General features: G+C 38.7%; 1 protein-coding gene across 8 annotated transcripts in view; it reads right to left on the reverse strand.

Moving 5' to 3' along the window:
- WDR19 (WD repeat domain 19) overlaps nt 1-25,661 on the reverse strand; it is a 111,252-nt gene that overhangs the window by 71,323 nt on the left and 14,268 nt on the right. For all 8 annotated transcript variants that reach the window (XR_004244854.2, XR_009210629.1, XM_032135839.2 and 5 more), the window contains 5 exons: nt 22,961-23,076; nt 18,808-18,888; nt 17,257-17,369; nt 16,051-16,224; nt 1,006-1,076 (listed from right to left, as the gene is read on the reverse strand). Coding sequence is in view for 6 of the 8 variants with exons in the window: in XM_032135839.2 (XP_031991730.1) it covers nt 1,006-1,076; nt 16,051-16,224; nt 17,257-17,369; nt 18,808-18,888; nt 22,961-23,076 (555 nt within the window). In the remaining 2 variants the exon portion in view is untranslated. The remainder of the gene's footprint in view (nt 1-1,005; nt 1,077-16,050; nt 16,225-17,256; nt 17,370-18,807; nt 18,889-22,960; nt 23,077-25,661) is intronic.

Raw genomic sequence — 25,661 nt, forward strand, 5'->3', positions numbered from 1 at the left:
GGATTGGCATAAGAATATGAGCATTGGCTCATTCCCTGTGGCTCAAAGGGAAAGTACAGTTATGTGTCACTTAACAACAGGGCTGTGTTCTGAGAAATCTGTCATTAGGTGACTTTGTTGTTGTGTGAACATCATAGAGTGTACTTACACAAACATAGATGAAATAGCCTACTACGTACCTAGGCTATATGGTATAGCCTATTGCTCCCAGGCTATAAGCCTGCATGGCATGTTACTGTACTGAACACTGTAGGCAAATGTAACACAGCAGTAAGTACTTGCACATTGAATCATATCTAAATATAGAAAATGTATAGTAAGCCTGAGCAACAAAACAAGACCCTGTCTCAAAAAAAAAAAAAAAAAGAAAGAAAAGGTAGCAAATATGGACCATGTATGTGGACCACTGTTGACTGAAACATCATTATGTGGGTCATGACTGTATATAAGAATTTATACTTTATATTAGAATTAGGATAAAATTCACTATAAATCTCTGGATCAAAGTAGACATATCTTTCTTTCTAGTCAAGCAGTATGACAACATAATTACTAAAATAAGGAGACTATTTTCGGGAACTGTAGTGAAGAGTATTAAAATTTATTTCTGGCCAGGCACAGTGGCTCACACCTGTAATCCCAGCACTTTGGGAGGCCAAGGTGGGTGGATCGCCTGAGGTCAGCAGTTCGAGACCAGCCTGGCCAACATGGTGAAACCCCATCTCTACTAAAAATACAAAAATTAGCTGGGCGTGGTGGTGCGTGCCTGTAATCCCAGCTACTTGGGAGGCTGAGACAGGAGAATAGCTTGAGCCTGGGAGGTGGAGGTTGCAGTGAGCAGAGATCACGCCATTGCATTCCATCCTGGGCTACAAAATGAGACTCCATCTCAAAAAAAAGAAAAATTTATTCCTCCTACAACAAATGCAAGTCAAATAACAAACACAACCTTACTCTCTGTAACTGGAATGATAAAATGTCGATCTGCATCAGAAAAATCAATACCTTTATTTTCCTCATCCAGGTTGAGTATAGCATACATGTCTTTTAAGTCAACCAAGTCTTGGATTTTAATGCTGAAAAACAAAAATGTATTTTTAAAAAATATGTATGATCTTTATATAAAACTGTTTTAGTTCACAAAAAACTATAAACCATGGAATAGGTTACTGGTCTCCAAAATGTGATGTACAGAATGATCTATTGCGTTAAGGTAAGAAAATATTAGAATTTCTGTACTTCATTATATTTTATCTTTAAATTTTTGGGTTTGTTGTTGGTTGTTTGTTTACTGTGTGCAGAGATGGGGGGCGGGCAGGGTTGTGCCTGGCTTAATCTCTGATCTATAGCTTCAGGAATAAGGAGGTTAAAATTGTCCTGAAGAAATTTGGGTATGAAAATATTCTCCTGGGTACTATTAATTATTGAAAGATGATACAGGTTTCTCTTTACAATGTGTTCCCTTTCTCCCCTGCCCAGAGTTCTTTCATACAAAAGGAAGTGAATTATAATATAGAAAGAACATTAAATTTGGATCAGAAGGATCAGGTTGAAAGCTCTGAAAAATGTTGGCATAACATTATTTCATAAGGTTGTAATAAGAATAAGTAAGTTGATGTAAATGAAAGTTGTGTAGTACAATGTTGGGAACTAATAGTTGTAACATTTCTTTCCTCCTAATCTCCTTTTCTCCTTTCTCTTCTCTTCCAGTGTTTTCCTCTTACATTTTTTCCCTCATTATTTTCATTTAATTGAACTTTTAAGATAATTTTAGATTCACAGGTAGTTGTAAGAGGCAATATAGAGAGAGAGATTCCATGTCCCCTTTTCTCCCAATAGTAACATCTTGAAACACTATAGTATAATATCACAATCAGGATACTGACATTGATAGAAACCACAAATCTTATTCCGATGTCCCTAGTTTTACTTGTACTCAGTGTGTGTGTTTGGTAACTTTCTCACACATGAGATTCATGAGATTCACAACCATAGTCAGGATATGGATAGTTCCATGACCACAAGGATCTCTCATGTTGCCTTTTTATAAACACTCACCTCCTTCCTTCACCCAGCTCCATCTCTAACCTCTGGGAATCACTAATCTGTTCTTTGTTTTTATAATTCTCTCTCTTCAAGAACATTATATAAATGAAATCATATAGTATGCAACCTGTTGAGACTGGCTTTTTTCCATTCAGCGCAATCCTTTGGAAATTCATTCAAGTTGTTGGGTGTATCAATAGGTTGTTCCTTTTTATTGTTGAGTAGTGTTCTATGGCATGGATGAACCATTCACCCACTGAAGGACACCTGGATTGTTTCCAGTTTTTGGCTATTACAAATAAAGTTGCTATAAACATTCACATACAGGTTTTTATCTGAATGTAGGTGTTCATTTCTCTGGAATAAATGGCCAGATGTCTAACTGCTGGATCATATGGTAATCGCATGTCTAGTTTTTTAAGATACTGCCAAACTGTTTTCCAGAGTAGCTGTACCATGATGCGTTCCCACCAGCAATGTATGAGTAATCCAGTTTCTCCTCATCCTTACCCACATTTGGTGTTACCACTATTTTTCATTTTAGTCATTCTAATAGATGGGTAGTAATAGCTAATTGTGGTTTTAATTAGCATTTCCCTAATGGCTAATCATGTTGAGTATCTTTTCATGTATTTGTTATTATTTGGTGAAATCTATGTTTTTGCCTATTTTCTAATAGGGTTGTTCGCTTTTTTTAATGTTGGGTTTTTGTTTAATGGTAACTATATAAGTAAATTTATTATTTTGGTGTTGCATAAATTGATATGTAAATAGATAATTGACATGTAAACAAAAATAGTATCAACATAGTGTTGGGCTGATAACATATACAGATGTTAAACATACGACATACTGTTAGGTCTTGAGAATCCTTTACATATTCTAGATACTAGCCCTTTGTTGGATATGTGGTTTGCAAATATTTTCTCATTTTGCAGCTTATCTTTTCATCTTATTTATTTGTTTATTTATTTTCAGAGTCAAGGTTTCACCACGTTGGCCAGGCTGGTCTCAAACTCCTGACCTCAGGTGATGTGCCTGCCTTGGCCTCCCAAAGTGCTGGAATTACAGATGTGGGGCACCGCGTCCAGCCATCTTTTCATCTTTAACAGAGTATTTCACAAAGCAAAAGTTTTAAATTTTGATGACATCTACTTTATCAATTTTTCCTTTTATAGATTGTACTTTTGGTTTCAAGTCTAAGAACTCTTTGCCTAACCCTAGATCCAAAAGATATCCTCCTATGTTTTACATTTTATATTTAAGTCCGTGAGTGAATTTTTTATTAAGATGTAAGGTTTGTGTTGAAATTTTTTTTTTTTCACTTGTGGATGTCTAATTGCCCCAGTACCATTTGTTGAAAAGGGTATTTTGCTTTTATTGAAATATTTTTCACCTTTGTCAAAAACCAACTGTGCATATTTATGTGGGTTTATTTCTGTCTTCTCTATTCTGTTGCATTGATTGATATGTCTTTTCCTCTGCCAATGATACATAGTCTTGATGATTGTAGCTAAACAAGTTTTTATATTGGGAAGAATGATTTCTCCCATTTTATTGTTCTTTTTTAAGATTGCTGTTGGCTATTTTAGGATCTGTGCCTATCTACATCTATCTATCTATCTCTCTCTCTCTCTCTCTCTCTCTCTGTCTATATTAGAATAAGCATGCCTATGCCTACAAAGAAGCATGCTGGGATTTTGATATAAATTTCATTAAACAATAGATCAACTTGGGGGAACTGACATCTTCACTTTGTTGAGCTTTTCAATCTATGAACACAGTATATCTATTTATTTGGGTCTAATTTGATCTGTTTCATCAGCATTTTATAATTTTCAGCAAAGACACTGTACAGGTTTTGTTAGAGGTATACTTCAGCAGTTCAGTTTCTTTGGAGTGACTGAAAATGGTATTGGTTTTCATTTTTGTTTTCATTGTTAATGTTCATTGTTAGTATATAGAAATATGATTAATTTTTGTGTGTTGATCTTATATCCTACAATCTTGCTCAACTCATTTATTAGTTTTAGTTCTAGGAGTTGCTTTTTTGCAGAAAAATAAACTAAAACTCATTTATTAGTTTTAGTTCCAGGAGTTGCTTTTATGTAGAAAATTCCAAGATTTTTATGTAGAAAATCCCAAGATGATCATGACCTCTGCAAATAGAGATAGTTTTCCTTCTTCCTTTCTAATCTGAGTGCTGTGTATTTCTTTTTCTTGCCTATTGCAGTGGCTAGAACTTCTAATGCTAGGTTGATTAAGAGTAGTGAGAGCAGATATTCTTGTCTTGTTCCTAATCTTAAGGGACAAGCATTCCGTCTTTCACCATTAAGCATGATATTAGGTGTAGGTTTTTTGCAGTTGTTCTTTTTTTTCTGAGACAGGGTTTCACTCTTTTGCCCAGGCTGGAGTGCAGTGACACAATCACAGCTCACTGCAGCCTCAACCTCCTAGGCTCAAGTGATCCTCCCACCTCAGCTTCCCAAGTTGCTGGGACTACAGGAAACGACGACAGCTCACTGTAGCCTCAACCTCACAGGCTCAAGTGATTCTCCCACCTCAGCCTCCCAAGTTGCTGGGACTACAGGCAACTTGTAGAGATGGGGTCTCGCCATATTGCCCAGGCTGGTCTTGAACTCTTGGGCTCAAGTGATTCTCCCACCTTGGCCTCCCAAGGTGCTGGGATTACAGGCGTGAGCCACTGTGCCCGGCCTATATTGTTCTTTATCAAATTGAGGTAATTACCTGCTATTCCTAACTTGCTGAGAGTTTTTATCATGAAGGTGTGCTGGACTTTGTGCAATGCTTTTTCTGGGTCAATTGATGTGATTATATGGTTGTCTTTTTTAGCTTCTGATATAGTGATTACATTTTTTTTTTGTTTTCTTTTTGAGACAGGGTCTTGCTCTGTTGTTCAGGCTAGGGTGCAGTGATGCAACTGCAGCTCAATGCAACCTCAAACTCCTTAGCTCAGCAATCCTCCCACCTCAGCTTCCTGAGTAGCTAGGAATACAGGCACATGCCGCCATGCCTGGCTATTTTGTTTTAGAGATGGGGTCTCGCTATATTGCCCAGGCTAGTCTCGAACTCCTAGCTTCAGGTGATCCTCCTGGCTCAGCCTCCCAAAGCGCTGGGATTACAGCCATGTGCCACTGCACCTGACCTAGATTACACTGATTTTTAAATATTGAACCATTTGATATTTTCAGTATCTGAAATAAATCACACTTGGTCATGAAGTATAATTCTTTTTATACATTGCTACATTCAGTTTGTTAAATTTTGTTAAGAATTTTCATGCTCAAGTTTATGAGAAATATTGACCTGTATTTTTTTTTTTTAATACACTGTCTTTGGTCTTGGTATAAAGGTAATACTAGCCTTATAAAATAAGTTGAAATGTTCTCTACTCTTTTATTTTCTAGAAGAGATTTTTTAAAAATTGGTATTAATCCTTTCTCAAGTGTTGGGCAAAATTCTTCAATGAAACCATACAGGCCTTGAGATTTATTTTTTGGGAGCATTTAAATCACTAATTCCATTTTACTGTAGTTATAGGGCTAATCCAGATGATCTGTTTTCATTTGGGTTGACTTTTGGTAGTTTGCAGTTTTCAAAGAATTGTCCCATTTCTTCTAGGTTGTCAAATTTTGAGTGTAAAATTGTTTGTAGTATTCCTTTATTATTCTCATAATGGCTTTCAGATCTGTAGGGATACTCCTGTTTCATTCTTGATATTGGTGATTTGTTGTGTCTATTCTCTTTTTATTTTTGTCAGGCTTGTTAGAGGCTTACCATTTTACTTTCTTCAAAGAACCAGCTTTTTGTTTAATTGATTTTTTTTTTCTTTGAGACGGAGTCTCGCTCTGTCACCCAGGCTGGAGTGCAATGGTGTGAACTTGGCTCACCGCAACCTCTGCCTCCTGGGTTCAAGCGATTCTCTTGCCTCAGCCTCCCGAGTAGCTGGGATTATAGGCATGCACCACCATGCCTGGCTAGTTTTGTATTTTTAGTAGAGACAGGGTTTCTCCATGTTGGTCAGGCTGATATTTGAAATTTTCTCATTTTCCATTTCACAATTTTCTTTTTTTATTTTTTATTTTTTATTATACTTTAGGGTTTTAGGGTACATGTGCACAATGTGCAGGTTTGTTACATATGTATCCATGTGCCATGTTGATTTCCTGCACCCATTAACTCGTCATTTAGCATTAGGTGTATCTCCTAATGCTGTCCCTCCCCCCTCCCCCCACCCCACAACAGTCCCCGGAGTGTGATGTTCCCCTTCCTGTGTCCATGAGTTCTCATTGTTCAATTCCCACCTATGAGTGAGAACATGCGGTGTTTGGTTTTTTTGTCCTTGCGATAGTTTACTGAGAATGATGTTTTCCAGTTTCATCCATGTCCCTACAAAGGACATGAACTCATCATTTTTTATGGCTGCATAGTATTCCATGGTGTATATGTGCCACATTTTCTTAATCCAGTCTATCGTTGTTGGACATTTGGGTTGGTTCCAACTCTTTGCTATTGTGAATAGTGCTGCAATAAACATACGTGTGCATGTGTCTTTATAGCAGCATGATTTATAGTCCTTTGGGTATATACCCAGTAATGGGATGGCTGGGTCAAATGGTATTTCTAGTTCTAGATCCCTGAGGAATCGCCACACTGACTTCCACAATGGTTGAACTAGTTTACAGTCCCACCAACAGTGTAAAAGTGTTCCTATTTCTCCACATCCTCTCCAGCACCTATTGTTTCCTGATTTTTTAATGATGGCCATTCTAACTGGTGTGAGATGGTATCTCACTGTGGTTTTGATTTGCATTTCTCTGATGGCCAGTGATGATGAGCATTTCTTCATGTGTTTTTTGGCTGCATAAATGTCTTCTTTTGAGAAGTGTCTGTTCATGTCCTCTGCCCACTTTTTGATGGGGTTGTTTGTTTTTTTCTTGTAAATTTGTTTGAGTTCATTGTAGATTCTGGATATTAGCCCTTTGTCAGATGAGTAGGTTGCAAAAATTTTCTCCCATTCTGTAGGTTGCCTGTTCACTCTGATGGTAGTTTCTTTTGCTGTGCAGAAGCTCTTTAGTTTAATGAGATCCCATTTGTCGATTTTTGCTTTTGTTGCCATTGCTTTTGGTGTTTTAGACATGAAGTCCTTGCCCACGCCTATGTCCTGAATGGTATTGCCTAGGTTTTCTTGTAGGATTTTAATGGTTTTAGGTCTAACATATAAGTCTTTAATCCATCTTGAATTAATTTTTGTATAAGGTGTAAGGAAGGGATCCAGTTTCAGCTTTCTACATATGGCTAGCCAGTTTTCCCAGCACCATTTATTAAATAGGGAATCCTTTCCCCATTTCTTGTTTTTGTCAGGTTTGTTAAAGATCAGATAGTTGTAGCTATGCGGCATCATTTCTGAGGGCTCTGTTCTGTTCCATTGATCTATGTCTCTGTTGTGGTACCAGTACCATGCTGTTTTGGTTACTGTAGCCTTGTAGTATAGTTTAAAGTCAGGTAGCGTGATGCCTCCAGCTTTGTTCTTTTGGCTTAGGATTGACTTGGCGATGCGGGCTCTTTTTTGGTTCCATATGAACTTTAAAGTAGTTTTTTCCAATTCTGTGAAGAAAGTCATTGGTAGCTTGATGGGGATGGCATTGAATCTATAAATGACCTTGGGCAGTATGGCCATTTTCACGATATTGATTCTTCCAACCCATGAGCATGGAATGTTCTTCCATTTGTTTGTATCCTCTTTTATTTCATTGAGCAGTGGTTTGTAGTTCTCCTTGAAGAGGTCCTTCACATCCCTTGTAAGTTGGATTCCTAGGTATTTTATTCTCTTTGAAGCAATTGTGAATGGGAGTTCACTCATGATTTGGCTCTCTGTTTGTCTGTTATTGGTGTACAAGAATGCTTGTGATTTTTGTACATTAATTTTGTATCCTGAGACTTTGCTGAAGTTGCTAATCAGCTTAAGGAGATTTTGGGCTGAGACAATGGGGTTTTCTAGATATACAGTCATGTCATCTGCAAACAGGGACAATTTGACTTCCTCTTTTCCTAGTTGAATACCCTTTATTTCCTTCTCCTGCCTGATTGCTCTGGCCAGAACTTCCAGCACTATGTTGAATAGGAGCGGTGAGAGAGGGCATCCCTGTCTTGTGCCAGTTTTCAGAGGGAATGCTTCCAGTTTTTGCCCATTCAGTATGATATTAGCTGTGGGTTTGTCATAGATAGCTCTTATTATTTTGAGATACGTCCCATCAATACCTAATTTATTGAGAGTTTTTAGCATGAAGGGTTGTTGAATTTTGTCAAAAGCCTTTTCTGCATCTATTGAGATAATCATGTGGTTTTTGTCTTTGGTTCTGTTTATATGCTGGATTACATTTATTGATTTGCGTATGTTGAACCAGCCTTGCATCCCAGGGATGAAGCCCACTTGATCATGGTGGATAAGCTTTTTGATGTGCTGCTGGATTCGGTTTGCCAGTATTTTATTGAGGATTTTTGCATCAATGTTCATCAAGGATATTGGTCTGAAATTCTCTTTTTTGGTTATGTCTCTGCCAGGTTTTGGTATCAGGATGATGCTGGCTTCATAAAATGTGTTAGGGAGGATTCCCTCTTTTTCTATCGATTGGAATAGTTTCAGAAGGAATGGTACCAGTTCCTCCTTGTACCTCTGGTAGAATTCAGCTGTGAATCCGTCAGGTCCTGGACTCTTTTTGGTTGGTAAGCTATTGATTATTGCCACAATTTCAGAACCTGTTATTGGTCTATTCAGAGATTCAACTTCTTCCTGGTTTAGTCTTGGGAGGGTGTATTTGTCGAGGAATTTATCCATTTCTTCTAGATTTTCTAGTTTATTTGCATAGAGGTGTTTGTAGTATTCTCTGATGGTAGATTGTATTTCTGTGGGATCGGTGGTGATATCCCCTTTTTCGTTTTTTATTGCATCTATTTGATTCTTCTCTCTTTTCTTCTTTATTAGTCTTGCTAGCGGTCCATCAATTTTGTTGATCTTTTCAAAAAACCAGCTCCTGGATTCATTAATTTTTTGAAGGGTTTTTTGTGTCTCTATTTCCTTCAGTTCTGCTCTGATTTTAGTTATTTCTAGCCTTCTGCTAGCTTTTGAATGTGTTTGCTCTTGCTTTTCTAGTTCTTTTAATTGTGATGTTAGGGTGTCAATTTTGGATCTTTCCTGCTTTCTCTTGTGGGCATTTAGTGCTATAAATTTCCCTCTACACACTGCTTTGAATGTGTCCCAGAGATTCTGGTATGTTGTATCTTTGTTCTCGTTGGTTTCAAAGAACATCTTTATTTCTGCCTTCATTTCATTATGTACCCAATAGTCATTCAGGAGCAGGTTGTTCAGTTTCCATGTAGTTGAGCGGTTTTGAGTGAATTTCTTAATCCTGAGTTCTAGTTTGATTGCACTGTGGTCTGAGAGACAGTTTGTTATAATTTCTGTTCTTTTACATTTGCTGAGGAGAGCTTTACTTCCAACTATGTGGTCAATTTTGGAATAGGTGTGGTGTGGTGCTGAAAAAAATGTATATTCTGTTGACTTGGGGTGGAGAGTTCTGTAGATGTCTATTAGGTCCACTTTATGTAGAGCTGAGTTCAATTCCTGGATATCCTTGTTAACTTTCTGTCTCGTTGATCTGTCTAATGCTGACAGTGGGGTGTTAAAATCTCCCATTATTATTGTGTGGGAGTTTAAGTCCCTTTGTAGGTCACTGAGGACTTGCTTTATGAATCTGGGTGCTCCTGTGTTGGGTGCATATATATTTAGGATAGTTAGCTCTACTTGTTGAATTGATCCCTTTACCATTATGTAATGGCCTTCTTTGTCTCTTTTGATCTTTGTTGGTTTAAAGTCTATTTTATCAGAGACTAGGATTGCAACCCCTGCCTTTTTTTGTTTTCCAGTTGCTTGATAGATCTTCCTCCATCCCTTTATTTTGAGTCTATGTGTGTCTCTGCACGTGAGATGGGTTTCCTGAATACAGCACACTGATGGGTCCTGACTCCTTATCCAGTTTGCCAGTCTGTGTCTTTTGATTGGAGCATTTAGCCCATTTACATTTAACGTTAATATTGTTATGTGTGAATCTGATCCTGTGATTATGATGTTAGTTGGTTATTTTGCTCGTTAGTTGCTATTGTTTCTTCCTAGCCTCGATGGTCTTTACAATTTGGCATGTTTTTGCAGTGGCTGGTACCGGTTGTTCCTTTCCATGTTTAGTGCTTCCTTCAGGAGCTCTTTTAGGGCAGGCCTGGTGGTGACAAAATCACTCAGCGTTTGCTTGTCTGTGAAGTATTTTATTTCTCCTTCACTTATGAAGCTTAGTTTGGCGGGATAGCAAATTCTGGGTTGAAAATTCTTTTCTTTAAGAATGTTGAATATTGGCCCCCACTCTCTTCTGGCTTGTAGAGTTTCTGCTGAGAGATCAGCTGTTAGTCTGATGGGCTTCCCTTTGTGGGTAACCCGACCTTTCTCTCTGGCTGCCCTTAACATTTTTTCCTTCATTTCAACTTTGGTGAATCTGACAATTAGGTGTCTTGGAGTTGCCCTTCTCGAGGAGTATCTTTGTGGGGTTCTCTGTATTTCCTGAATCTGAATGCTGGCCTGCCTTGCTAGATTGGGGAAGTTCTCCTGGATAATATCTTGCAGAGTGTTTTCCAACTTGGTTCCATTCTCCCCATCATTTTCAGGTACACCAATCAGACGTAGGTTTGGTCTTTTCACATAGTCCCAAATTTCTCGGAGGCTTTGTTCATTTCTTTTTATTCTTTTTTCTCTAAACTTCCCTTCTCTCTTCATTTCATTCATTTCATCTTCCATCAGCGATACCCTTTCTTCCAGTTGATCGCATCTGCTACTGAGGCTTCTGCAATCTTCGCGTAGTTCTCGAAACTTGGCTTTCAGCTCCATCAGCTCCTTTAAGCCCTTCTCTCCATTGGTTATTCTAGTTATCCATTCTTCTAATATTTTTTCAAAGTTTTTAACTTCTTTGCTATTGTTTTGAATTTCCTCTCGTAGCTCAGAGTAGTTTGATCGTCTGAAGCCTTCTTCTCTCAACTCATCAAAGTCATCCTCCATCCAGCTTTGTTCCGTTGCTGGTGAGGAACTGCATTCCTTTGGAGGAGGAGAGGTGCTCTGTTTTTTAGAGTTTCCAGTTTTTTTGTTCTGTTTTTTCCCCATCTTTGTGGTTTTATCTACTTTTTGTCTTTGATGATGGTGATGTACAGATGGGTTTTTGGTGTGGATGTCCTTTCTGTTTGTTAGTTTTCCTTCTACCAGACAGGACCCTCAGCTGCAGGTCTGTTGGAGTTTACTAGAGGTCCACTCCAGACCCTGTTTGGCTGGGTGTCAGCAGCGGTGGCTGCAGAACAGCGGATTTTCATGAGACCACAAATTCAGCTGTCTGATAGTTCATCTGAAAGTTTTGTCTCAGAGGAGTACCCGGTTGAATGAGGTGTCAGTCTGTCCCTACTGGGGGGTGCCTCCCAGTTAGGCTGCTCAGGGGTGAGGGACCCACTTTAGGAGGCAGTCTGTCCGTTCTCAGATCTCCAGCTGCGTGCTGGGAGAACCACTACTCTCTTCAAAGCTGTCAGTCAGACAGGGACCTTTAAGTCTGTGGAGGTTCTTGCTGAGTTTTTGTTTGTCTGTGCCCTGCCCCCACAGGTGGAGCCTATAGAGGCAGGCAGGCCTCCTTGAGCTGTGGTGGGCTCCACCCAGTTCAAGCTTCCTGGCTGCTTTGTTTACCTAAGCAAGCCTGGGCAATGGCGGGCGCCCCTCCCCCAGCCTCGCTGCCGCCTTGCAGCTTGATCTCAGACTGCTGTGCTAGCAATCAGCGAGACTCCGTGGGCACAGGACCCTCCGAGCCAGGTGCGGGACACAATCTCCTAGTGTGCCGTTTTCCAGGCCCGTTGGAAAAGCACAGTATTGGGGTGGGACTGACCCGATATTCCAGGTGCCGTCTGTTTCCCCTTTCTTTGACTAGGAAAGGGAGCTCCCTGACCCCTTGCGCTTCCCGAGTGAGGTAATGCCTCGCCCTGCTTCGGCTCGTGCACAGTGCGCTTCACCGACTGTCCTGCACCCACTGTTAGGCACTCCCTAGTGAGATGAAACCGGTACCTCAAGCAGAAATGCAGAAATCATCCGTCTTCTGTGTCGCTGGGGCTGGGAGCTGGAGACCGGAGCTGTTCCTATTTGGCCATCTTGGCTCCACCCTCCCACAATTTTCTTTTTATTATATTCTTCCTTTTGCTTTATGTTTATCTTGCTCCTTTTTTCAGTGTCTTGAGGTAGAAACTTAGATTACTGATTTGAGGCCCTTTTTCCCCCTAATGTAAACATTTAGTGCTATAAATTTTCTTCTGTGCTGCTTTAGTTGCCTCCCACGTATTTTGATATATTTTCATTTTCATTCAGTTCTATGTATTTTTTAATTGCTTTGGGGCTCTAGGACCCATGGATTATTTAGAAATATGTTGTTTAATTTCCAAGTGTTTGGAGGTTTTCCTGCTGTTACTGACTTCTAGTTTGATTCCATTATGGTCAGAGGACATATTTTATATGATTCAATATAAATTTGCTGAGGTCTGTTTCATGAGCCAGGGTAGTCTATTGTGGTGAATGTTCCATAGGCATTTGAAAAAAATGTGAATTTTGTTGCTGCTGGGTGCAGTGTTCTATTAGGTTTAGTTGGTTTATAGTGCTGACCTAGTCTTTTATATCCTTGTTGACCTTCTGCCTAGTTGGTTCTATACATTACAGTTGTCCCTCAGTATCCCAAAAGGACTGGGTTCCAGGATCCCTCTGTGGATACCAAAATCCACAGATGCTCAAGTCCATTATATAAATGATGTTGTATTTGCATATAATCTATGCACATCCTCCCATATACTTTGAGTCATCTTTAGATCACTTATAATACCTAATACAAGGTTAAATGCCATGCTAAGTTCAAACATATCAATGTAAATGATGGCTAGATTAGCTATCTTCTGGTTAGCATTTGTATGGTCTTTTTCCATCCTTTTACATGGTTATATCATTATATTTGAAGTGAATTTCTTACAATGACCCTTTTAATAGGGTCATTAAAAATACATTCTAGGCCGGGTGTGGTGGCTCACACCTGTAATCCCACCATTTTGGGAGGCCGAGGCAGGTGGATCACTTGAGGTCAGTTCAAAACCAGCCTGGCCAACATGGTACAACCTCGTCTCTACTAAAAATACAAAAGTTAGCCAGGCATGGTGGTGCACACCTGTAATCCCAGCTACCTGGGAGGCTGAGGTAGGAGAATCACTTGAACTTGGGAGATGGAGGTTGCAGTGAGCCGAGATCATGCCACTGCACTCCAGCCTGGGCAACAGAGTGAGACTCTGTCTCAAAAAAAAAAAAAAAAATCCACCCTAACAGTCTATGTCTAATAAGTTTTTCACTTACATTTAATGTGTTGACATGTTTGAATTGAAGTCTACTGCTTTATTATTTGCTTTCTATTTGTTCCCTCTGTCTTTTATTTGTTTTTATTCCTGTTTCTTTCCTTTGTTTAGATTTGAACATTTTTTAGTATTCCATTTTAATTTATCTATTGTGCTTTTGTATATTTCTTTGAATAGTTTTCTTAGAGGTTGCTCTAGATTATAATATACGTATTTAAATTTTCATAGTCTACTTAGAATCAATATTTTGCCATTTCAAGTGGAATGTAGAAGTCTTATCACATACAAAAGCTTTTACCCTCTCTCCCCTTTATAGTATAGTTGTCTTATATATTGCATTTTCATGCATTAAACACCCTACTGAGCAATGTTATAATTTTTGTTTTAAACCATCACATGTATGTTAAAGATCTCAAAATTTAAAAAAAGTCTATTATATTTACCCGGATATTTACCATTCCTGTTGCTCTTCCTTCATTCTTAATGTTCCAAATTTCCTTCTGTTCTCAGTTCTCTTCTATCTGAAGAACTTCCTTCAGCAGTTCTTTTAGAGAGCAAGATGGTCTCTTCATTTTCCTTCATCTAAAAATGCCTTTATTTCGCTTTCATTTACTGACATACATTGTCACTGGATAAAGAATTTCAGTTGACAATGCTTTTATTTTAGCACTTTAAGAATATTGTGGCATTTCCTTCTAGCCTCAATACTTTATGGTGAGAAAATCCACTGTCATTCAAAATGTTGCTCTCTGGCTGCTTTCAAGATTTTTTCTTTATCTTTATTTTTCAATGTTTGATTATGATGTGAATAGCCCTAGATTTCTTCTGGTTTATCCTTTTGGGGACTTGCTGAGCTTCTACAATATGCAGGTTTATGTCGTTTGCCATAAAGTTTCCAGCCATTATTTTTGGGACTCCGAAGACACAAATACTAGACCTTTTGTTACTGTCTAATAGGTCTTTGGGACAAATAATTTTGTTTCATTTTTTTCTTCCATGTTCAGATTGGATATTTTCTAATCATCTCTCTTCAAGTTTACTGACTTTATTATCTCCATTTGCTATTAAATCCATCAAATTTATTGCATTTTATAGGTCCAAAATTTCCATTTGGTTCTTCTTTATTGGTTCTATTTCTTTTCTGAGACTTTCTAGCTTTCCATTTGTTTCAAGAGTATTAGGCCTTACCTCTTGGAGCATTTCTACATTTGCTATCTGCATCATCTTGGCATTGGTGTTTTTTCATTGTTATTTCCCAAGCGAGTTAAAATTTTCCTAATTCTTCATATGTCAAGTAATTTGGGGTTATATTCTGGACATTGTGAAATTATGAGATTGTGTCTAATCTAAATCCCATGGAGAAGGTTAATATTTTTGTTTCAGTAGGACATCAACCTGGCTGGGTTCAGGCCACAAGTTTCAAGGAGGCTTCTGTGGCTTATGGTTTCAATGTCAGTTCTGTTTTCAACGCCTTTGCAGTGGTATTCAGATTATGTCCCTCTGTGGCCCACTCAGTGGCTAGTATAAGACCTTGGCTATGATCTATGTCTCAGTTCAGTTCACAGGGTCTTTGGTATATGTTTAGGATAAGTCTATACATATGAGCTTAAGGATGAACCCAGGAGTTCATAAATATCTTTACAGGGTTGCTTTCCTGAGTTCCTTCCTCTCTGTGATCAATCTAGTACTTTCTAGTCCCTAGGGCTCCTAATTTTGGTCGTCTATTAATGCTTGATCTCTAGTTACTCTGTTCTACCACATAATTCCCACACTGTATGAGCACTTATGACCAAGGGAGGATAGAGAGAAAAATAGGCAATAGTGGTTTGCCCTGTCTTCTGGAAGCCACAGCCTCTAATTGGAGAGAAGATTATCCTCCATCAGAGTTTTAGGTGCCTGTGGGTCCTTGGTGCCACTGTTCTTGTTGCCACTGCCATGGGGAGACTGCTTGGTGGCTGGAGCATTAGAGAACAAAGAACAAAAAAAGAAAAAGAAAACCAGGGGATTTCCCCAACTGCCTTTGAGCATTGTAAGTTCTCTTTCTTGCAACTTAAGCCAGAACCAGAAAGCTTCCTTAAAGCTCTCTCTGTGCTTTGGTGCCTACTTCTAGGTTTCCGACTTCCTTGAGTCCTGGCTGTGAGACAGCAGAGGACAAATGGGAGACTCAATGCTGGTTAGTTGGCACTTCAAATTCCGTCTTCTTTTCCGATCTGCCTGCTACTATTTACTTTTCAGAGTCCTTAAATATCTGCTCCATGTATTCTGTTCACGTTTTACAGCTGTAGTCAGTGGAAGACATGGGGTGGAGTGTGCTTACTCCATGTTACCCAGAACTACCTATTTAAGATTGATTTTCAACTATACTTTGTTTTATATTTTTGCCCTGAATATTAAAATCAAGAGTAAAGTAGTCTTAGACGTTTTAAATTGTAAATGTGATTGCCAGATTCATATTAGCTAACAAAGTTTGGCTGATTCACTTTTTTACTATATAAACTTTCCTAAAAATATGTGAAAATAACTTACCAGTTATCTCCACATGTAGCAACTTTGTTAAGAGTCTGTGATACTGCAATGCTGGTTAGATTATCTTTATGGTTACGAGCCTGAAATATCTCTTGACCAAGCTCTCCAGTATGAGTTGAAATGACCACAAAATGTCCACATGAAAAACCAATCATGATGCGGCCATCACCATACCTATAGCAACGAAGGCAACAATATGGTAAACAAGGAGATTAGCTATCAGTGGCAACATGGTAAATTAGCAAGTACCTTAAAATTAAGGAATTATAGAAACATGGCACATGGATACATATGTAACAAACCTGCACATTGTGCACATGTACCCTAAAACCTAAAGTATAATAAAAAAAAAAAAATAGGAACACTTTTACACTGTTGGTGGGACTGTAAACTAGTTCAACCATTGTGGAAGTCAGTGTGGCGATTCCTCAGGGATCTAGAACTAGAAATACCATTTGACCCAGCCATCCCATTACTGGGTATATACCCAAAGGACTATAAATCATGCTGCTATAAAGACACATGCACACGTATGTTTATTGCGGCACTATTCACAATAGCAAAGACTTGGAACCAACCCAAATGTCCAACAACAATAGACTGGATTAAGAAAATGTGGCACATATACACCATGGAATACTATGCAGCCATAAAAAATGATGAGTTCGTGTCCTTTGTAGGGACATGGATGAAACTGGAAAACATCATTCTCAGTAAACTATCGCAAGGACAAAAAACCAAACACCGCATGTTCTCATTCATAGGTGGGAATTGAACAATGAGAACTCATGGACACAGGAAGGGGAACATCACATTCCGGGTACTGTTGTGGGGTGGGGGGTGGGGGGGGCGGGGACAGCATTAGGAGATATACCTAATGCTAAATGACGAGCTAATGGGTGCAGGAAATCAACATGGCACTTGGATACATATGTAACAAACCTGCACATTGTGCACATGTACCCTAAAACCTAAAGTATAATAAAAAAAAAAAAAGGAATTATAGAATATAACTTATCAAGGGCCTACTTTGTGTCAGATAATATACTAGGTAGTTCTGCATACTAAATCACAGACCATGAATCAGAAAATGTTATGTATAGAATTGAATGTTACAAACAAAAGTTGAATACAATTAGTAAGGAAAAACCTACAGATGTCCTTCTGTAATGAGCTTTTTGTACATACCAGTTATAGCAGACATACCAATTATAGCAGACAATGTTGCCAAAGTCCTGCTGAAATTCAAGATCAGCTGGGTTATCTGGTTCATTCAGATTAAAAAGAAACAAAGTTTTCTTGCCAAGCACCACACTTATCTGCCAGAAAAGATTAGGAGACTGTGAAATGAGTTACTTAGTACTTCATGAAAAGACCATAAGCAAATCCAACAGCTGAACCTAATTTGTGAAAATAATAAGCCCAATTTAGATGTGCTAAATGCTGTAACTAGTACAATAATGTGACTAAAAAAATGTATTTACTAATATATAAACTGGTAAGGTCCTTGGTTTTACACATCTTCAATATACCCTTTGAAATATACTACAATTCCTTTGTGGAGTGTCCATTTAAATTTTCTATACCTTTCATTAGAGTACTGCACAATACAGGATTGTAAGTCTGACAGTTCCACTGCAAATGAATTCATATTTAGATTATAAAGGCTCTTCCACTCTAAGAGGCTGTTCTGCTCTTGAGCCATTTGGGATTATAGGTCCACACTCCTGTGGATAATCCAGCTTGGCTTTTATATCATCACTGGTTCCATCACCTGCAGGTCAGTGTTGGCTAAACTAGTGTCTCTTTGCTACTCATGCAAGTAAATGCTTAAGTGTGATTCCCAGTGGAGGATGTAATTATGTTTGGGAGAAAAAGGAGTACATTACTTATTTGGGCTCATTATTATATATTTCCTTGATTGTAAGATGCTCTCAATTGTAAGTCACTATCAATTTAATAGGTTTTTAGGAAATAAAGAACTACTACTTTATTAAATATATTCATATTGATTGTGAAAATCATCCTGATTTCAGAATGTTAAGACGTGGCAGGGAAAATGCATCTAAGTATTAACCAAAAGCTACAACTTTGGCCGGGTGCGGTGGCTCACGCCTGTAATCCCAGCACTTTGGGAGGCCGAGGTAGGCGGATCACCTGAGGTCGGGAGTTTGAGACCAGCCTGACCAACATGGAGAAACCCCATCTCTACTAAAAATACAAAATTAGCTGGGTGTGATGGCGCATGCCTGTAATCACAGCTACTTGGGAGGCTGAGGCAGGAGAATCGCTTGAACCTAGGAGGTGGAGGTTGTGGTGAGCTGCGATCGCGCCACTGCACTCCAGCCTGGATAAAAAGAGCAAAACTCTGTCTGTCTCAAAACAAAACAAAACAAAAAAACAAACCTACAACTTCAAGAGGTCTGCTAACCACATCTCGCAGAGTAAAAATTTTTAAAATAATATATGAATTAATACTTCTGTTCTGCAAGGTACCCCTAATGTTTTTGCTATCACAAGAATGAAAAGAGCAATACCAATTGTAACAGAAAGCTGTCCTCATTTGCTGTAATGCCAGGTAGTCAGTAGCAATTACAACAACTTTTAGGGACTAAAAGACCTAGCTCTACCTTAGCTTAAAATACAGTCAATGGACCTAATTTATTTATCACTATTTTAGTCATCCAAGAAAAGCAAATTATACATTCCACAAAATTACCCAAATGATTTGCACATGGATTTGATTAGAATTCTTACCATGCTTTCAGCAGCAGAGGTTCGGTCATCCATCTTCATCAAGGAAAACTGCATGTTGCTAGGCTCTGATCTCACTTGTGTCTAAAGGAGTAAAAACATCATCACTATAAACAAACCCAATATTTAAATTCATTCTGAATATTAATAGAACGGATAACTTGTTTTCATTCCTGACTAATGTTGGACTAAGAACCTGAAAATCCTGCTGTCACAAATATCTAGAAATTCTAGATGAAACAGAAAATATATCTTATTAAATAGATAAATAAGCTTGAAAGAAGAAAAGGGAAATTTACAGGGACCATCAGCAAAGATCACACTAAAACCAGAGTGTGTGCAGAAACTGATGCTGCAGCTATCCAGAGCAGCTAGTTATGGGAGACAATAAGGAAACCCATTTGTTTTGGCCTGAGTGTTGAGTCAGACAAAACAAAGTTCATTTCAATAATTTAATTAAAGGATGGGCACAGTGGCTCATATCTGTAATCTCAGTGCTTTGGGAGGCTGAAGTGGGAGGATCGCTTGAGCCCAGGAGTTTGAGGCTGCAGTGAGCTATGATCCTGCCACTGCACTTCAGCGCAAGACCCTGTCTCAAAAAAAAAAAAAAAAAAAAAAAAAAGAAAGAAAAAGAAAACGGAAAAAGGATTTCATTAAAGACCTCCCTTCCTATTCTCATTATAGTCTGAGGTTCAAATGTGTATGCTGGGTCATTTGGGAGCTCCCAAGATGAGAAATTAACATAAAATATGGAAGTATCCAGGCTCATACTATCCCTGCAGTTTTGGAAAAAACTAACCCAGAACCTCTACCAAGGTTTTAAAAAATTTCCACACATAAACCTTGCTAAAGATGAGCTCATAATTCAAAATTATAAAGCTTGTAAAGAAACAATGCATGAAGAGAAGGAGTTAGCAGATATAAAAATAATAGAATTATCAGAGAGAGAAATTATAAAATAAATATTTTTAAAATGACTAAAGCTGTGAAAGAACTCTTAAATATGAGAAAAGAATTTTTTAAGTTCAGGCAGTTTTTTTTTAAGTGCATATGTACTTTTGTATTACAGGACGTGTATCTGAAGGGTAGAAACCTAGAAATGGTATTGTTAGGTCAAAAAGTACGTACAGATGTAGTTTTGTTAGCTATTTCCAAATTTTCCTCCCGAAGGGACATACTAATTTTATCTACAGTTTCACCAACAGAATATGTTGTCATATTTTATATAATTTTGCCACCCTGATAGGTGAAAAATGGTATTTCAGTGTGGCTTTAATTTGTAGTTATTTAATTATGAGTAACTTTGAAATTTTTTTCATATGTATGACAGCCATTTTTTATATATTTTTGTGTGAACTGTCTATTCATGTATTTCAAGTGGATTTTTAAAAGAACTACAAAGTACTTTCTAAGAACGAGGAGTCATTAAAATAAAAAAACTCAATGGTATAGACAGATGATTAGACAAATTTGAAGAAAGAATATGTGAACTAATATGAGGAAATCATCCAAAAGGTTGCAGAGTGATAAAAAGATAAAACTATGAAAAGGAGAGATTAAGAGACATAAGAAGGTCCAACAGCTATCTAACAGACGCTCCCAAAAAACAGAATAGAAAGGGCAAGAAGTAATATTCAAAGAGATAATGACTATGAATTTTATTTTCCTGAATTGACAAAGGATAGCAATCTTCAGATTCAGGAAGCAAGACAAATCCTGAGCAGGATAAATAAAAATAAATTCATACAAGTGATACCATAGTGATCTTCAGAACGCCAAAGTTAAAACTATTAAGAAAAAACACCAAACAAAGCAACACTTATAATGTATATTTTGCTTACTACATGACAGCTTAAGTAGTATGTCTAATTTTGGAAGCAGACTTCTTAAGGATTAGAAATGAAAAACAGTTATCTTGTATGTAAATAATGGTTGAATTGTAGTGACTTCCTGGAATGCTATACAGAAAAAATATTCTAAGGCCATATTTTGATTCAGTGGAGGGAAAAAAATCCACTATCTATTGGTAATGTCTGATATGGACACAAGAGAGGGGAGTTGTAGCATTTATACCATATCTACCATTCTATTTCTAAAGGGCATTGAAAATAGAATGATTAAAACAGATACAGGAATCGACTTTTTCTTCAGCCCTATTTTCTAAAAATTCCCAATCAAAACCTATATCTTCAGTTAGTCCAGGCTTGAACAACCCATGAACAAGCTGTAGTTCTTCCTTGCTGTTCTGCTTGTACTGAATGAGTAAATGTTTTGCACTATCTACTAAAATAAGTTTTAGCAAGGTACATAGTCATCTAGCTGGACTAAAATTGCAGCTTTCCTGGGAGCAGGTAGATTTGGCCACATGACTAGGTTCTAGTCATATGATATGAAGGGAAATAATAAATGCATCTTCCAGATCAAGTCCTTTACAAATTTCTTACACTCTATTTCTTCTCTTTGTCCTTTCCCTGGAGCTGAAATGCAGATGTAATCCTGGTACTCTAGCTTCAGTCATGCAGATGAGGGTACAATACTCCAGAAAATGGCAGAGCAATAAGATGGAAGGAACCTGAGACTCTGTACAATTTAGTGAAGCAGGAGTACGTCGGTGACTTTGTCTCTCTGTTGCATGAGAAAAAGAGAGAGAGGAAACCCCCCGCCCCGACCCATACTATCATATTCTTCCAGCCCCTGAAGTTTTAGGTCTCTCTGTCCCAACAGTTTAGTCTATACCCTGACTGATTCAGATAGCCTTCTATCTTTGAAAGACTCACAATCAAACTTTCACTGATCTCCTCTATCTCCCAAATGTTGTAGGACAGGTAAGCTGTAGCACAAAATGTGACAATTAATCAATAAGGCCATGTGTGTTTTATAATATTAGTAATGTCTTCTTAAGAGTGGGGCCCTATGATCAGCAGCCTCTAAGATGGCCCACAATGATCCCCACTTTCTGGTTTTATGCCTGTGTGGTTCCCATCCCTGCCCTACTTTTTGTGGGCTATACCTTGTAGTTCACTTCTAAAGAACAAAATATGGCAAAAGTGATTCTGTGATTAGGTTATAAAGAGATGCAGCTTCAGTCTTGAATGGCTGCTTTCATTCCATCGCCAGGGCTGTGCTGTGAGGCACTCTATGGAGAGATCCGTGTGGCAAGGAAGTGAGGAAGGCTTCCAGTGAATAGCTAGAGAGAAACTGAAGCCCTGAATCTAACAATCTGTAAGGAACTGAACCCTGTCAACACCCATGTGAGTGAGCTTGGAGGCAGATTTTCTCCCTATTGAGCCTTCACATGAAACTGCAGCCCTGTCTGACAACACGATTGCAGCCTTGTAGAGACTTTAAGGCAGAGACACCCAGATAAGCTGCATCTAAATTCCTCATCCACAAAACCATGAAATAGTAACTGTTGTTTTAAGCTTCTACATTTTGATTAACGGTTAATTTGTTATGCAGCAATAGATTGGCTAATACAGAGCCATATTTCATATTCTTTCTATAGTATATAGCACAGTGCCATGTGCCTAGCAGGTATTCAAAGAACGTGTTAGTTAATATTGCTGTAGCAATACTAAATCATAAGCAGTAGTCCAAAGTGAAATTTTCCCATTGGTCACATTATGTAGCTACTGGCGATACAAATTCCCATAAGGAGGGAGCCTCTGAAAGAGCTAATCAATCTTGAGAAATGTGAATAGTAGAAAAATTTAATCTTAAAATTAAATTCCATTGGGATTAGTTTAGAAGCAATTTATCAGTTAAAGGTATGGGCTTTAGAATCAGGCAGATTTGACTCTGAGTTCAAGATCTACCAGTTATTAACATTTGTATTATAAATATCCATATATAAAATAAGAGTTATTTCATAAATACACTGTCTGACTAGAACCACAGAGCTGATCATCCATGTTAATACCAAAGGGAAATATACAAAGAGGATATTTGGATAACATATTCATATCAAAGAAAAATGTTCTGACACATAAATAGAAAGGTTTTTGAAGTTATCGTGTATACACACACACACACACACACACACACACACACCTCACATATAGATTTTTAAAAATTGTATAAATTAGTTTGATAGACAAACTATTTATTCGGGGGGAAAGCTTGAATATATCAGACCAAAGAGACGTTACTGTATTACCTGTCTTATTGTGTCACCTTCCTGATTACTAACTGTAATCATTTTATCTTCACCACCTAAAGCAAGCAGATTTTCTGCATTCCAACATCCACAAGTGATTCTCTTAGTATGTTTTCCTGAAAAAGAGATGATTTTTATACAGACGTGGATTTCTCAAAGAAAAAAAATCTGTGATGCCAATCTGAATATACCAAGAGATTAAACAGACAAGAATTTAGGATTTCATCAAAGCAGTTAATGTCTAAGCAATCTTATTTAAAACAGTTTATTACCAAGGTATCAAAATAATGGCATATAAAGGCATTACTGTTTTCCAAATTTTTATCTGGATATAAGCACAGGGGCCCTAATGTAAAACGATATTCTGCTCCTTGACAAGATTTCTTCGTTTATCATATAACCAAACCTGCAAAGATAATGTCTTTTTTTCTTTTTTGAGACAGGTTCTGGCTCTGTCATCCAGGCTAGAGTGCAGTGGTGTGATCTCAGCTCACTGCAACCTCTGCTTCCCAGGCTCAAGCCATCCTCCCAACTCAGGTCCCAGGTAGCTGGGACTATAGGCACACGCCACCACACCCAGCTAATTCTTTTTTTTTTTTTTTTTTTGAGACAGAGTCTCACTCTTGCCCAGGCTGGAGTACAGCGGTGTGATCTTGGCTCATTGCAACCTTTGCCTCCCAGGTTCAAGCAATTCTTCTGCCTCAGCCTCCCAAGTAGCTGGGACTACAGGCGTGCCACCACACCCAACTAATTTTTATATTTTTAGTAGAGACAGGGTTTCACCATGTTGGCCAGGCTGGTCTTGAACTCCTGACCTCAGGTGATCCGCCTGCCTTGGCCTCCCAAAGTGCTGGGATTACAGGCGTGAGCCACCGCACCTGGCCATTTTTGTATTTTTTGTAGAGATGTGGTTTCACTTTGTTGCCCAAGTTGGTCTCCAACTCCTAAGCTCAAGCGATGCACTCGTCTTGGCCTCTCACCGTGCTGGGATTACAGGCGTGAGCCACCATGCCTGGCTCCAAAGTTAATATCTTTTTTTTTTTTTTGAGACGGAGTCTTGCTCTGTCGCCCAGGCTGGAGTGCAGTGGTGTGATCTTGGCTCACTGCAAGCTCCGCCTCCCGGGTTCATGCCATTCTCCTGCCTCAGCCTCCCCAGTAGCGGGGACTACAGGCGCCCACCACCACGCCCAGCTAATTTTTTTTTTGCATTTTTAGTAGAGACGGGGTTTCACTATGTTAGCCAGGATGGTCTCAATCTCCTGACGTTGTGATCCGCCCACCTCGGCCTCCCAAAGTGCTGGGATTACAGGCGTTAGCCACTGTGCCCGGCCGCTAATGTCTTAAGAGAAGTAAATTCCAGAGCACTGAAGTTAACTTTACTTATATTCAGCTTCATGGTGTGGTATACCTTTGACATAAGCAGATTTAACATTTGCAGTTTAACTGTTCATATATAACTAAAAGAGGCCAGGCACAGTGGCTCATGCCTATAATCCCAGCACTTGGGGAAGCTGAGGTGGGAGGATTACATGAGCCCAGGAGTTCAAGACCAGCCTAGGCAACATAGTGAGAATTCATCTCTACAAAAATTAAAGAAAAAAAATTAGCCAAGTCTGGTGGCACACGCCTGTAGTCCCAGCTACTCGGGAAGCTGAGGTGGGAGGATTGCTTGAGCCTAGGAGACTGAGGCTGCAGTGAGCCGTAATCCCACCACTGCACTCTGGCCTGGGTGACAGATCAAGACCTTATCTCTCAGAAAAACAAAAACAGTAACAACTAAAAGATATAGAATAATTTATGATAATACTGATGCACCTGTTTGAATGCACCCCAGTAAGACTTGTGTTAAGAACTGTATAACTATGCTAACGAGTAATATCAGATAGCCACTAACTATTGGGAAGCTTTTTCATTGAGCTTTCCAGTCAGTGCAAAAACTATATTTTTTTTTTTCAGGGAAATCAGACGCTTGACATTATGGGCATTTCTGAAGGTCTTGGGATAGATAAATCCTCAAGAGTCCCAAGGGTAATTCTACTAATGAGAAGAATAGTTAAGTGTATAGATTCTGGAGCCAGACTGCCTAGCTTTGAATCTTAGCTCCACTACCTACTGAAAAAACCTTGTGTAAGTTACTTAACCTTTCTTTTCTTTTTTTTTTTTTTTTTGAGTTGGAGTCTTGCTCTGTTTCCCAGGCTGGAGTGCAGTGGTGTAACCTTCTTAGCTCACTGCAGCTTCTGCCTCCTGGGTTCAAGCAATTCTCCTGCCTCAGCCTCCCAAGTAGCTGGGATTACAGGAGCCCACTACCACACCTGGTTAATTTTTTTGTATTTTTTGTAGAGACGGGGTTTCACCATGTTGGCCAGGCTGGTTTCGAACTCCTGATCTCAAGTGACCCGCCTGCCTCGGCCTTCCAAAATGCTGGAATTACAGGGATGAGCCACCATGCCCAGCCAACCTTTCTATTCCTTACTCACTTCATCCATAAATTGGGAATAATTGTAGGACCTCTCATAGGGTTGAGGATCAATTGAATTAAAGCGCTGACCAAAGTGCAAGGTACATATGCTATGAAAGTGTCAGCTATTTTAGCTGTTACTGAGAGCAGAGACCACATTCATTTTATTCTTCGTACCCTCATAGAATCTAATACAGTACCTATGCAGAAAGCAGGTATTAAATGAATGGTTTAAGTGAGTAG

The sequence above is a fragment of the Hylobates moloch genome, unplaced genomic scaffold (assembly GCF_009828535.3).
Source record: "Hylobates moloch isolate HMO894 unplaced genomic scaffold, HMol_V3 SCAFFOLD_17, whole genome shotgun sequence".
Lineage (NCBI taxonomy): Eukaryota > Metazoa > Chordata > Mammalia > Primates > Hylobatidae > Hylobates > Hylobates moloch.